A 13,606-nucleotide genomic window follows, 5' to 3' on the forward strand; every position below is an offset into this window, starting at 1 on the left:
GCGAAGAAGTCTAAGAGGAAGAGAAAGAATTCCAGCTCATCATCATCCGATTCGTCTTCTGATTCTGACTCGGACTCGGAGAGTTCATCCTCGTCTTCTTCTAGTGAGGATGAAAAGGAGAAGCGTCGCAAGAAGCGTAACAAGGAGAAGAAGAGAAAGCTGAAGGAGAGAGAAGAGAAGCGAGAAAAGCTGAGACGGAAAGAAAAGGAACTTCTGGCAGCTTCAGAGATCAAGGAAGAGGTAGAATCTAGTGATGAAGAAACAAGAAAGCGTGCCGAGACCAAAAGGGACGACAGTAGACGTAATGATCGTGGGGATAGAAGAAGAGAGAGATCCAGAGAAGATCGACGTGACGAGCGTCATAGAAGGTCTCCAGAAGTATACCAAGATCGCAGAAGATCTCCAGAGGAACGCCAAGATCGCAAAAAATCTCCAGAAGAGCGTCGAGACCGTAGAAGGTCTCCGGAAGGAAGAACAGAGCGCAGAAGATCACAGGAAGAGCGTAGAAGATCTCCAGAAGAAAGAACAGAGCGCAGAAGATCTCCTGAGGAACGTAGAAGATCACCAGTTCGAGAAGATCGCAGAAGATCTCCTGAGGAACGTAGAAGATCACCAGTTCGAGAAGATCGCAGAAAATCGCCTGCTCGACACGAGCGTAGAAGATCCGTTGATCGAGAAGATCGTCGTAGAAGATCTCCAGAAAGAGCTGAACGTCGTGAACGATCCAGAAGTGCAGATAGAAGACGTGGCAATAATAGAGAAAGAAGTAAAAGTGTGGAGAGAAGACGTCGTTATGATTCATCTGATGACGAGGATCGAGTGGCCACAAAGAAATCGAGAGTGGTAAGAACCTTGAGATTTTTATTCATTTTTCTAAGTTCTTTTTTCAGGAGGAGTTCGAAGTGAAGCAAGAGGTTCTCAGTGATTCTGAAGCGACACCAGCCAAGAAAGCTGAAGTCCAAAATGGTTCTCCTGAAAAGGGGAAGAAGAGACAACGAAGAGAATCCTCATCGTCGTCAAGCTCATCTTCTTCTGATTCTGGATCTGGTTCCGGATCGTCGTCATCGTCATCATCTGATTCGTCGTCGGATTCAGATTAATTGTTTTTAATTTATTCTTTTTTTTTTGGTTGTTAAGGATTTTGCTTTGAAAGCGTACCACTGTACACTCCCCGGCCACCTCATGAAGAATCTCTGATTGATGAATCAATTGTATTGTTTATAGCCTGTTTCAGCAGAGTGAGTTATCATCGTCCCCCTTATTTTCCCCTCTCAAAATCTAGACAATTCCAAAAATTCACAGAATGGGGCACGTTGAGAGGGAAGAGCTTCTGAATGTGATCCGACATGAGATGCGCATGGAAGACGACGACGGCTACAACATGTGCTCTAGAGTTCTAATGAGTCCATCAAGAAGGGTCCGATCCGGAGGACTTCCACTGGATTTTAGGCAGAAAAAGGAAGGTTTTCATGTGCTGGAAAACGGAGGTTTCGATGACATCTATGAGATCCCATTGTATGAAGAGCCAATTCACTCTCGGAAGGTTATCAACGAATCGCTAGCTCTTCGGACAGCAGAGAAAATAAAAGAGGAGTCGAAAAAGGATAATTTCTACACTGGACCTCTTGATGAGCTATTTGTGAAACAGGAAACCGTTTGGCCCTTACCAGATAGAGATCCAGAGGCGAAATCGGTTGTTGAAAAGTACCTGGAAGAGAATGCGGATAGTTTGAATAATCCGTTAGGTCAATATTTAAAGTATGGAGCTTCGGATAGAGATCCATCGCGGGAACTGATTATTGTGATTCCGAAGGGTTCTGAGGAACCGAGAAGGATAGAAATGAGAGTAATGTTGTCGGCGAGATTCCGGGAAGTCGTTGGATATGTGTTGTTACAGCATTTTTTGATGTTCGATGAGTTTTTACCGTAAGTAACGGTGAATCTGAAAGCTCATGAAGCTAAAACAGGGTCGTCTCACAGCGTTTTTGAGCTTTTCTACACTTTTTATTGCTTCATATTTTCTGCAGAAAATCATGTAGATTCACATAAAAATGAAGGAAAAACAAAACATTCTTCATTGAGAAAAATGCATTGAAAAACGATTTTTTACGAAGTTGAATATCTCGAAAAAAAACCTGAAAATCTGAAAAATTTTGTTTTTTTTTTTAATTTTTGCCTTTTTTTGACGAAAGTTTCGTTGTCGAATTTTTGATTTTCCTCCCATAATATCTCCCTCGGGAAACCTGAAAAAACTGAAAATCGAGAACAAAAATCAAGTACGAAATTGTTGTTTTTGTTTCAATTTTTATTGATTTTTAGTGTTTTTTTTCAGATTTTTCGATGTTTTTCGAGATTTTCTAGGCAAAAATTGACAAATATTTCAAAAAATCTGAAAAAAAACTTTAAAAAAACACTGAAAATCAAGGAACAATAAACTAAATTGATTTTTTCAGGCTTTTGAGATATTCTGAGTTTAAACCTGAAAAATATCTCGAAAAACATGGATTTTTTTTAGATATACAAAATGAATAAAAATTTAAGAAGCGTCCCAAAAAAAGCAACTTTTTCCAGTGGCAATGTGGAAGACTACCATCTCTACATGGCCGATGAGGACACAAACACCATCGACGACGATTTCCCACCCATGGAAGGCTCGAAATTCGTCTCTGAAACTGGATTCAACTGCCTTGGATTGGTTTCCGGAGTCAAGAAGCGTGGAGGAGCGAAACGACAGAAAAAGGCAGTAGCCGTGTGGTTCGTCGACAAAGATCAGTATGTGATAGAGGTGGATAACATGGAGAAACCCCTCCGATGGCTGAGAGATGAAGCATTTCGGCTACGAGAAGAGACGATGAAAGAAAAGGAGGCGATTGAGGGAATTCTAGAAATCAAGGAGTATTTCCTAGAAGCCGTCGATACTTTCGACGTTAAATTAGACCTAGAAGCAAGCATTTCCAGTGCCAGGTGTCTGGAATTCGTGATGATTCAGAAGAACAGCTCCAGAGCTGGATTCCATCCACGTGGCGGGCGGTATGGCCGTCAAATGAGCGCAATGCTAACCTTGAAAATGCCGAATAGTCCGATCGCGGCGGGACCTTCAACTCCGTTGCCAACAGTGATGGAGCAAGAGGAAAGAAGGCCAATTAGTGTAACGGGGATTTCAAAGGAGGATAGTAATGGGGCTTTAGGTGAGTTTTTGAGAAGGGGGGGGGGGGGTAGGGGTTGTATAGGTATTAAAAAATCAAGATCTTCAGTTTCGTCTCCTGCTGTCACTTGGAATGATGGAGGTGGTCAATTGTCGTCGTTTATTGTTCAAAGAGTTCATAGATTCAAGCCAAAGTGGAAAGCGAGACTAAGTTAGTTTTAAAGGTCCCACAACGACAACTACAGTAACCTGAAAATTCAGAAATTCGGATATCCAGAATTACCGAAATTCAGAAATCTCAAAAATTTAAAATTTCAGATATGCGGAAATTGAGATATGCAGAAATCCAAAAATCCAATAATCCAGGAATCGAGAAATTCAGAAATTCGGATATTCGGATATTCGAAAATCCAGAAATTCAAAAATCCTGAAATTCAGAAATTTGAAAATTCAGAAAATCAAAAGGTTCAGAAATTCAGACTTTCAGAAATCCAGAAATCTAGAAATTCAGAAATCCAGGAATTCGGAAATTCAAAAATTTAAAAAATTCGAAAATTCCGAAATTTGGAAATTTGGAAATCCAGAAATTCAGAAATTAAATTAAAAAAATAACATTTTCAAGCTACTGTAGTTGTCGTTGTGGGACCTTCGGCCATGGCCACATCTTCGATTTTGTACCAGAAATTGTTTTACAGTCCTCCGCTGGACGTGCTTCGAAGTCGACAAATATCAAGTGAACAAGTCGGCGTTCCTACCGCAAGGCTATCAAAAACAGACAAAAGTTCCGTGGGAGTATGTGGGCGGAGTCCGAGTGCAACTGAAAGACGCCAAAGATGGAAGAGTTGACACGTGGCAAATTACGATCTTCTGGTTGCCGGTGTTGGGTGAGGAAATGATTCAGAAGGTGGTCGGAGACGATGAATGGAATTTGAGACACGTGGCAAAGGTAAGAGCGCTCATCAAGCAGCAAAATAAGCATTGATTCCAGCTCTATCAAAATGAGGAGAAGTGGCGAAGTGTGACAGTGGAAACTGTGTTCAAACCAGAAGTGGATGAAATCTACAGTCAAATGAATTCGATTCTCCAAGCCCGTGACGCCTCCATCTATAAAGCATTCTCTCATTCTTCCTATGGAGCATTAACACCTGCGGCCAGCGCTGATTTGGCACTGATGGAGAGTGCAGAAGGTGGAGAGATTCTGTCGCCATCGGATACGAATTCTTCTGGGACGAAAAGTGGAGGAAAAATTCGGAGAATGTCGAGGATTCTGATGAATACGATGAAAGGAAGAAAGTCGTCAATGTCGGAATAGAGTTTCTAGATTTTTTAGGATGTTTTAGGTATATTGTTTGCTGTGATATGTATCTAATGCTCCCCTTTCCCCATGTCTCTTTATGCTAATTGCTTTATTAACATTCACTAATAAATGACACACACTGCATCACACTTTACCGTATCTCTCATCCTGTTAGTCGACGTGTACATTACAATCCTTCACTTCTTTTTTTTTTCTTCCTCCTTCTCCGTTTTTCGAGAGATCGTGGGATATCGAGAGACGTAGCGTCTCTCGTTTCGAGAACCTGTTCTGACGCCTTCTTCCAACTCATCAGAAAGGGAAGAAGACATCGGGAGAATTGGTCATTTCGACTTTTGAATGCTTTTCTTCGCCTTATTCTCCAAATAAGATGCCGGTTTTATGGATTCGTTTTCTAGAAGCTTCTGAATTTTACTTCCGAATTTTAAAAATTCGAAGTTGTCGGAAAATCTGAATTTTGAATTTCAGTTTTGTCGGTTTGTGGATCTGCAGGAACCAAAAACTGTAACCCAAAAAGAAATCCACGGCATCATCATCTACAGTAATCTGATTTCTGATCCTCTCGATCCTTATCTTCCTGCCTTATCCTCCAAAATGACCCTGACCGTTTTTTGCAGTCCGGCAGTAACGACCTCAATATCTTGATCTTCCATATCACCTCTTCTTCTCCCTTTCATTTTTCTTTTTTCTCTTGGCTGGTTGGTCCACGTCTCCTTAGAAGACGTCAAAGATGCATCCAATTTTAATCTCAATTATCTCGGTTACTGTAAAAGATATTGAAAAGTTGTTAACTGGCAAAATGATTATCATATTATCAGCAATATTTTATCAGTTGACCATTTTTTGATATCTCCTACAGTAACCGGGATATAGAGGCTCAAAGTCAACAAGCCGGCTGAGTTACGCGGCAGGCTGCCGACTTTTTAACTTTGAACCCATTTATCTCAGTTGCTGTCAAAGATAACAAAATGTGGTCAACTGATAAAATGTTTATCATAATATCGCCAACACTTTATCAGTTGACCACTTTTTGATATCTCCTAGTAACCGAGATATATGAGCTCAAACTTGGCTGCCTCGGGTGGACCTTTTTTGGATTAAAAAAATGTCTTCTGAAGTAACTTCTTTTAAACTAACGTCTTCTAGTTTTTCAACACCTTCTAAGAATTCTAAAACAACGTTCCAGATGAGATCTCTTCTCCTCTTGGCACTTGTGAGTGCGACGGCTTACGCCAGTTTCGACAAAATCAAGGATTCCATCCAGAATCCGTTGGCACGTGGATTCGGAGACGACATCGCGTGGATTAAGTGGGAGGATGCCATCGAAACAGCTCTGGATACCAATAAGCCAATCTTCTTGTTGATTCACAAGTCTTGGTGCCATGCTTGCAAGGGTAAGTACAGTAATCCTTCAGTAACCTTTTCACAACTTTTTCTAAATAGAGCGCATTTTCTAAACTGTATTCCTGCATCTGATTCATAGTGAAATCGCCTAAAACTTCCAAGAAGGCCGTCATTTCCTTGGTCTTATTCTTCTCTCCACGGGAATTCTCATTCATCCTTGACACACTTTCGTTTATTAATGCGGTGAAGAAAAAGAAGAGGAACGCCCGTCAGGCAGACATAAAACGAATATATTGGACTTTGGAGTTTGGATTAAAAGAGAAAAATAACGGATTTTTGTTTTTGGAGAAAAAAAAAGAAAAATTAGAGTCTTGTATCTGTAGTCTAGACAAGAAAATACAATTTTTGAAATATAAAAAAATTTCAAGCATTCAATTTCTATTGAATTCTGCATCCTGAAAACATACGAATTTTCAAGTATAGAAATGGACAAAAATCACAAATTCAAAAATTTCATTTAAATTGAAAACTCAAGCTCTTGAAGATTCAGGAATTTCATAGTCTATGACTTGCGGATTTTCAATTGAAAGTTATCAAAATCGGAAGCCTGAAGATTTTGAACTACTGTACTTCGTCTAAAAGAACCCAAACCATTTACTTTGAGCTCAATTATCTCGGTTCCAGGTACCAAAAACCTGCGAACTGATAAAATCTTTATAATAATAGCAACAATTTTTTATCAGTTGTTAACTTTTTGATATCTTTTACAGGTACTGAGATAATTGAGCTCAAAGTGGGTTTAGGCTTCCATTAGAGGAAATACTGTAAGATCAGCTTTGAGATTCATTATCTCGCGTCCTTCAAAATATATCAAAAATTTATCGACTGATGAAACGTTGGCGATATTATGATAAATATTTTATCAGTTGACCAATTTTTGATATCTCTCACAGGAAATGAGATAATTGAGCTCAAAGTTGACGGTGGGGAGGGGGGGGGGTTCTATTACAGGTTTTACGGCGTATGCATAAAAGTTATAGCTTCGATTGTTTGCTTGGCATACTTGTGAATTAACAGAAATTTTAAACTAATCCTATTTTTTTTCAAAGTAGAGGGATTTCGACTGAAAAATTTTAATTTTCCGGATTTTGTATAGGATTCGGGATTTCAAAAAAGGAATTCTGTTTTTGGAGTTTTCTAGAACTTTTGTAATTTATAATCTACTTGAAATACTCGAAACTTTTAACTCAAAAAATTTATTTTCAGCCCTCAAAAAGACATTCCAACAATCCAACGCCAAGAAAGCCTTCAAGAAGCTCTCCGAGCACTTCGTCATGGTCAACACTGAAGACGACGATGAGCCATTCGAGGAGGAGTACCGTCCAGATGGGAAATACATTCCACGTCTTCTATTCCTCGACAAGAATGGAGACCTCCTTCCAGAATTCAAGAACAAGAAGGCTGAATACAAGAACTACGCCTACTACTACTCATCTCCAGCTGATATCCTCAACTCGATGAAAGATGTTTTGAAACACTTCGGAGTTGATATTCCAGAAACAAAGAGAGGAGATAAGCTGAAGCCAAAGAAGCCAGAAGGAAAGAAGAAGGAGTTGTAGAGAGAAGATTCTAGAATTTTAATTTTTTTTGGTTTTTTTCCTTTATTTATGGTCACCATCCTAATCATCTCGTTATTAATTATGGATTCAATCGAAACAATAAACTGGTCTTTCTAATTCGAAAACTAGCCTAAAAGTGTCTTTAATGGGAACTACTGTATGTGAAAATGTTTGAACAGGCTGCTAAAATAAACATCCGATACAGAAGGCGTCGTCACGTCTTCGTGTTTTCCCCCTTCACTCATTTCTTCGGGTCATTTCACACAAATTCAGAAATGAAGAACACTGTTGCAACACTTCTGATAATTGCACTACTAATTAATCGGATTAATTCAGAAGCTCTGGCTTCTCCAATTTATGAATATTTAAAGGATTTATGTCCGACTGGTCAGCTACCATTAACCAGCTCGAAAACTGTAAAGACTTGTGCGAATTTGTGTCCTTTAGGAGCAATGTGTTATAAGGGAATCTGTTGTGTACCACCTCCACAGTGTAGGCATCCGTCTTATAGGTGAGTTGGTACGAAAATGTGATTTTTAAGCTTTAAAGTCTATGATAAATTCAAATAAGTTTTGTTTTTGTAACCAAATTACCGTATCTGCTCTAACACAGATGCCCACTCTACACTAGCACTTTAAGCCTAATTATCTCGGTTGCCATGAAAGATACCAAAAAGTGGTCAACTATTAAATTATTTATCATAATTTAACCAATATTTTATCAGTTAACGACTTTTTGATATCTTTCATGAAAACCGAGATAATTGAGCTTGAAGTGCGCGTATAGGAAAGGCTATCAGAGCGAATACGGTAGTAAGGAAGTAAGTCTATTTATGAAGAATTGCATGAAAAATCGAGAAAATACTTTCATTTTTGTAGTAAACGAAATTTTTGAGGAGGTCCCTGAAAATTATCATTCCGGTAAAAGAAATAAGAAGGTCCCACAACTACAACTACCGTAACCTAAAAATAGTTGTATTTTTCGTATTCATGGTTTTTCACTCCTTTTCGTCCAGTCTTCCTTTAAAAAAGGTCAAAAAATAAACAATTTTGGTAGTGTTTTAGGTTACGGTAGTTGTCGTTGTGTAATTTTTGAATGCCTAAAAAAGTTAAAACTGTTCTACTTTTCTGAAAGTTTCAGAAAAAGGATATGTTTTATTTGCGAACTTTCTTGTACCGGTTCTTTCAAGACAAGCAAATACCTTGGAAGTGACGCTGCTCCCAAATCCACTCGTTAAAAAAATTACTCCAAACTTTCAACTTTGAGCCTATTTATCTAGCTTCCTGTAAAAGACATCAAAAAGTTGTCAACTGATAAAATATTTTTGATATTATGATGAACACTTTATTTGTTAACCACTTTTTGATAACTCTCACAAGAAATAAGACAAATGGGCTTAAAGTTGATGGCTTGGATGGCACTCTATTAGAGTCTTTTCGCTGGGTTTGGTTCCATATCTCTTTAGTATAAATTTGTACAAAACAGTTGTCAACTACAAAATCGGAGCTCTTTTTTTGTTATGTATTTTTACAAAATTTCAGAACAATAGGGAAATTTTGAATTACTTTTGTAGACCTCCAAGGATTTCAATTTAAGAAATGTCCATACCGTAACAGAATGCCCTCCAACCGTCTATTTTGAGCCCATATATCTCAGTTCCTGGGAAAAGTATCAAATAGTGGTCAAAATGACGAAATATTCACGATCTTATGATAAACATTTTATTGGTTGACTGATAACTGTTACCTTTTACAGGAGCCAAGATAAATTGGCTCAAAGCTGAAAAATGGGGTCATTCTATTAGAGTGTCTACTTCTTCTCATTTTCCAGAACCTCCACCGGTTTTCCATGTCTTCCAAACGTCAAAAACAACTGTCCGGAAAATTCTCTGTGTGTTTCGAGCAGTCAAGATGGAATGCATATTTGCTGCTCGTCAAAAAGCAACATTGAAAAGTTTGTATTTGTCCGATTTATTTTTAAAAGTTCCCCGTTCCAGAAGTTTCCCAATTTCCAAATCCAAAGTCGCCACAATTTCTACAATGTCAATGAAAATCGAGAAGCCAGTGAGGTCTTTCCCGCCAGATTCCTCCCAAATATGCCCAAAATCTCATCCAATTGTTGCCCATGACGGGAAGTCACTGGTACTTTGTAAGGATTGTGTGCAAGGGTGAGGAGAACGGGATTACTGTAGGATTACTGTAGCATATATTTTCAGAGTCTGTGCCAAGTTTCGAACGAGCAACGTAGAAGTCTGCTGTCAGAATTCCGATGATATCTGTGGTCCAGGAAGTCAAGTTCTTATGGATGGAATGGTTCCGAGAGACTGCGATAAGAAGCCTTGTGGGAAGGGGTAACATTATATTTTTCAACTACTGTAAAACCTGTAGCAGAAAGGCCTTGTCAAAAAGAAGAGCTCCTGTAGTAGAAGGGCTCTCCGGAGGTACATTGGAACAATAGAAGGGGCGGTCCTTCAAATACAGGTCTCGCTACGACTCCTTGACTTATATATATATATTTCAGCTACGAATGCTCCTTGACTCCATCTGGCCTTCGAGTATGTTGTTCCATGGCTAGATGTCCATCTGGAGTATTAGCGAGATCTGTTTGTGCCGCGGGATGTTTAAGAAATGAGAAATGCACGGAAATTCAAAATGAGATGTGGTGTTGTCCAGATGAAACTATTGGTTTTGTGAAGAGAAATGAATATGTTTGCAGGGATGGAGGACAAAGGTGAGTTTGGTTAAAAATTCTCAAATTTGGGAACCGACAAAAACTATAGGATTTGGTCGAATTTGACTGTCTGTGTACCGTAAGACCGGTAATCGAAGGGCCTGATCCTGTCAACTTTGAGACAATTTATCTCGGTTAATATCAAAGACATCAAAAAGCTGTCAACTGATAAAATGTTGCCAATATTATGATAAATACTTTATCAGTTGAAATGTTTTTGACATATTTTACAGGAACCGAGATGAATGATCTCAAAGTTGGGTGGGCTTTCATTAGTGGAAATACGGTACTTCTTGTTCGTTTAGTCTGGAACTTTCTGGGATTATAAACCAAATCCATAACTCCATTTTGTACTATTCGACTATGAAAAATTAATTTTCAGCACCGGCGAAAAATGCGACCCAGCATTTCCAGCGTGCTCTCAAGGAGCACTTTGTGAGATCAACAAAGACAAAACCGCTCATGTTTGCTGTAAAAGATACCGATCAAGATGTAAGAACGCTGATTTTTAAGGTTCTACGATTCTAGGATTCTAGGATTCTGGATTTTAAGGATTCTAGGATTCTAAAGTTTTAGGATTCTGGGGTTCCATAATTCTAATTGAATAAACCAATAGTTCAAAATGAGGTTTTTCAGTGGGCAATCGAAAAACTCTAATTCCCCCTCCATTCTTCTTCACCACGACTACAATGATCCCAACAACGACGACGACCACACAGGAGCCATTTCCGTTTGAAGTTGTGTGAGTTTTTCGAGAATTCAGAATTTTGGGATTCTTAGATTCTAGGATTCTGGGATTTTAAGATATCAAAATCTTGGGATTCTAGGACTTCCGGATTCGAGGAGTCCAGGATTCTAGCATTTCATAACTCTAAGATATTCGAGGGCTCTTGGATTCTAGAATTCTAGGATTCAAAGATTCTGGGATCCTGGGGTTTCGAAGTCCTGGGATTCATGATTTTTGGATCCTAAGATTTCAGGATTCTAGGATTCCAGAATTCTAGCATTTCAGAATTCCAGGATTCTGGGTTTCTGGGAATCTAACATTTGAAGATTCTCGGATTTTATTATTCTGGGTTTCCAAGAATCTCTCATGGGATCTCAGGATTCTAGGATCCTAGAATTCTGGGATTCCGGGTTTCAGGGAATTTGGGATTCTAGGGTTTAATGATTCTAGGATTTTAAGATTCTTGGATTCTTAGATTTTTGAATTCTACGATTCTAGGAACCTAAATTCTAGGAATACTAAATTTTAATTTCAGAAATTCCAGAAATCAAGAATCTTAGAATTCTGGAATCATAGAACCCTAGAAACCTAGAATCCAGGATTTCTAGAAAATACTTTGATTCTTGGATTTCAGGCTACCAGGATTCTAGGATTCTAGGACTCTAGGATTCCAGATTTTCAAGAATTCAGGATTCAGAAATGCATTTTCAGACCAAACTGCCAAGATGCAGACTCCCGTCCACTAATGGAAAATGGTCTCCCATACATGTGTCTCCGTCTCGGGGACCCTTGTCTTCGTGCCGGCTACACTTGCCAGGAATCTGATATCGACGACGTCTTCGTCTGTTGCTCAGTCCAATCCAATCAATTAAATCGCCTTCTTCCACCACATATCCCAATGATAACGTCTGCTCCAACGACGACGTCAACAGAAGAACCAGAAGAAATCATTGCTCAGCCTTCGTGTCCATTTTCCTATATGCCCTCAAAAAATGGAAACGAAGAAGTTCAACGGTGTCTGACGCTGTTCTCTTTGGAGTGAGTTTTGACCGGGATGCTCGGAATGGCGGAAATTCCGAGTTTCGAATATTCTGAATTTCGGAAGATTCCGATTTCACAAGTTTCGGATTTTCAAAACTTCGAAGTTCCGAATTTTTAGAAAAGTCGAAAATTTCAGAATCTTCGGAATTTGCCGAAAAGTTGGAAAGTCCGATTTTCCGAATATCGGAATTCGAACTTTTCGGAACTTTGGAATTTCGGTCCATCGGAACCATAGGGCATACCGTAGTCCAAAAAGCTATGATTCTAAAAAAAATCTTATAAACAATGAAAACAAAAAATCCTATACAAAATTTTTCAGCTGTCCATTCGGCTACACTTGTCTTCCATCATCCACCACCGACAGTTATCTCTGTTGTATTCGAAAACCTGCCATTTAAGAAAATCTCAATTTCTTTTCTTTTTTTTCTGTTCTTTGAATTTCAGCCTAATAAACTTTTCAAACCTCTTCTACATTCGGATTACTGTAGTTTCTGTTCAAATAAACAGAATCGGACAGGATTACTGTAACTAGATTATTGTAATTTTCAAATCTACATCTTCCAAGCCGTTCCTTCCACATTCTGATGGATTACTGTAGTTTAAAAAAGTTCCACATTTTTGTTGATTATTGCAATTTTGATTTGAACAAGTTCATATTCGGATTACTTTCAAATCTACATCTTCTAAGTCGTTCCTTTCACATTCGGATGGATTACTGTAGTTTGTTCTAGTTTCACATGTGGATGGATTACTGTAATTTTGATTTGTAAAGTATTGCATTCGCGATTACTGAAATTGGGATAGTGTATTTTTTCCAATTTAACAAACTGTTCTATTTCAAACGTGTTCCTTCCTTCCAAATCGTTCCATATAGATTAGGAACATTGATAAGAGGGTATAAAGGGATCCAGATTCTCCAACCTCGTCAGATTCACTCCTTTTTTACTAACCCCTCTCTATAAACTAACCCCCAACCATGTCTACTCTCCGTCAACATGTCCTTCTTCAACGTTCGAGATCTGCTCCGAATCAGCAGCGACGAAGCCTTCCTGAAGTGGTAAGTTATCAAATTGGGTTCTCCTATTCCTTTAGAGGACATCAAAAAACATTTTCCCTCGAGGAATTGAACTTGTGGGTCCACCGCTGGGGGTACCGCGACGCTACCAGCTGAGCTATGGTGGCACAAGCTGGGGCGGCCGAACGATGGGATACAGTAACAGTCAATAAGATATATTAAAACTTTCCGAAATTTCGAAAATCGCGAAAAATTTCGACCAAAGCCAGACAAGCCGGAAAAATTTTTTGGTGAAAATCCAACAAATTGGCTTTTTATCTGAAAAAAACCAATTTGGCACAATTTTTGAGATATCTGAAATTTTATGAAAATTCAAAAACAGGCGGATTTTTACAAATTTTTGGAAATTTTTGAACAATCGAAAAATTTTCAAATTTCTCAAAATTTTGTAAAATTTCAATCACTTTAAAAATTTGAGATCTTTTAAAAATTTTCGTCATTCTGTAAAAATTGAGATTTCGTAACATTTCAGATTTTCGAAATTTTGTAAAAAATTTTCGGATTTTTCCTATTTTTTCAACTGATTTTTGGTCATTTTCAGGAGTCCGGAACTCGCCTGTCAAGTTTCCGATCATTTTGAAAATTTGGGAGGGTGTAAAACAGACCTAGA

The 13,606-nt window shown here is 38.5% G+C and overlaps 5 protein-coding genes across 5 annotated transcripts in view; all 5 read left to right on the forward strand.

The window, feature by feature from the left end:
• Cbr-rsr-2 overlaps nt 1–1,100 on the forward strand; it is a gene marked incomplete at both ends in the record, with an annotated part of 1,998 nt that extends 898 nt beyond the window's left edge. The window contains 2 exons of the mRNA XM_045242761.1: nt 22–843; nt 891–1,100. Of these exons, the coding sequence (XP_045097175.1) occupies nt 22–843; nt 891–1,100 (1,032 nt within the window). The remainder of the gene's footprint in view (nt 1–21; nt 844–890) is intronic.
• A 203-nt stretch (nt 1,101–1,303) lies between these two features.
• Cbr-sinh-1 lies at nt 1,304–4,457 on the forward strand (the record flags this gene model as incomplete). The annotated part of the gene is made up of 5 exons (XM_002631676.1): nt 1,304–1,926; nt 2,572–3,188; nt 3,255–3,356; nt 3,841–4,091; nt 4,134–4,457. The coding sequence occupies 5 exons, from the start codon at nt 1,304–1,306 to the stop codon at nt 4,455–4,457; spliced, it is 1,917 nt and encodes a 638-aa protein (XP_002631722.1).
• A 1,189-nt stretch (nt 4,458–5,646) lies between these two features.
• On the forward strand, nt 5,647–7,423 carry CBG20924 (the record flags this gene model as incomplete). The annotated part of the gene is made up of 2 exons (XM_002631677.1): nt 5,647–5,854; nt 7,071–7,423. 2 exons carry the CDS (start codon nt 5,647–5,649, stop codon nt 7,421–7,423), a joined length of 561 nt encoding a protein of 186 aa, XP_002631723.1.
• A 275-nt stretch (nt 7,424–7,698) lies between these two features.
• Nucleotides 7,699–12,319, forward strand: CBG20925 (the record flags this gene model as incomplete). Its single annotated transcript, XM_045242762.1, has 8 exons — nt 7,699–7,934; nt 9,254–9,376; nt 9,420–9,590; nt 9,639–9,773; nt 9,944–10,153; nt 10,536–10,645; nt 11,612–11,918; nt 12,241–12,319. 8 exons carry the CDS (start codon nt 7,699–7,701, stop codon nt 12,317–12,319), a joined length of 1,371 nt encoding a protein of 456 aa, XP_045097176.1.
• A 578-nt stretch (nt 12,320–12,897) lies between these two features.
• CBG25683 overlaps nt 12,898–13,606 on the forward strand; it is a gene marked incomplete at both ends in the record, with an annotated part of 1,957 nt that continues 1,248 nt past the window's right edge. Inside the window, one exon of the mRNA XM_045242763.1 lies at nt 12,898–12,978. Coding sequence (XP_045100366.1) covers nt 12,898–12,978 — 81 coding nt within the window. The remainder of the gene's footprint in view (nt 12,979–13,606) is intronic.

The sequence above is a fragment of the Caenorhabditis briggsae genome (assembly GCF_000004555.2).
Source record: "Caenorhabditis briggsae complete genome, chrII, whole genome shotgun sequence".
Classification (NCBI taxonomy): domain Eukaryota; kingdom Metazoa; phylum Nematoda; class Chromadorea; order Rhabditida; family Rhabditidae; genus Caenorhabditis; species Caenorhabditis briggsae.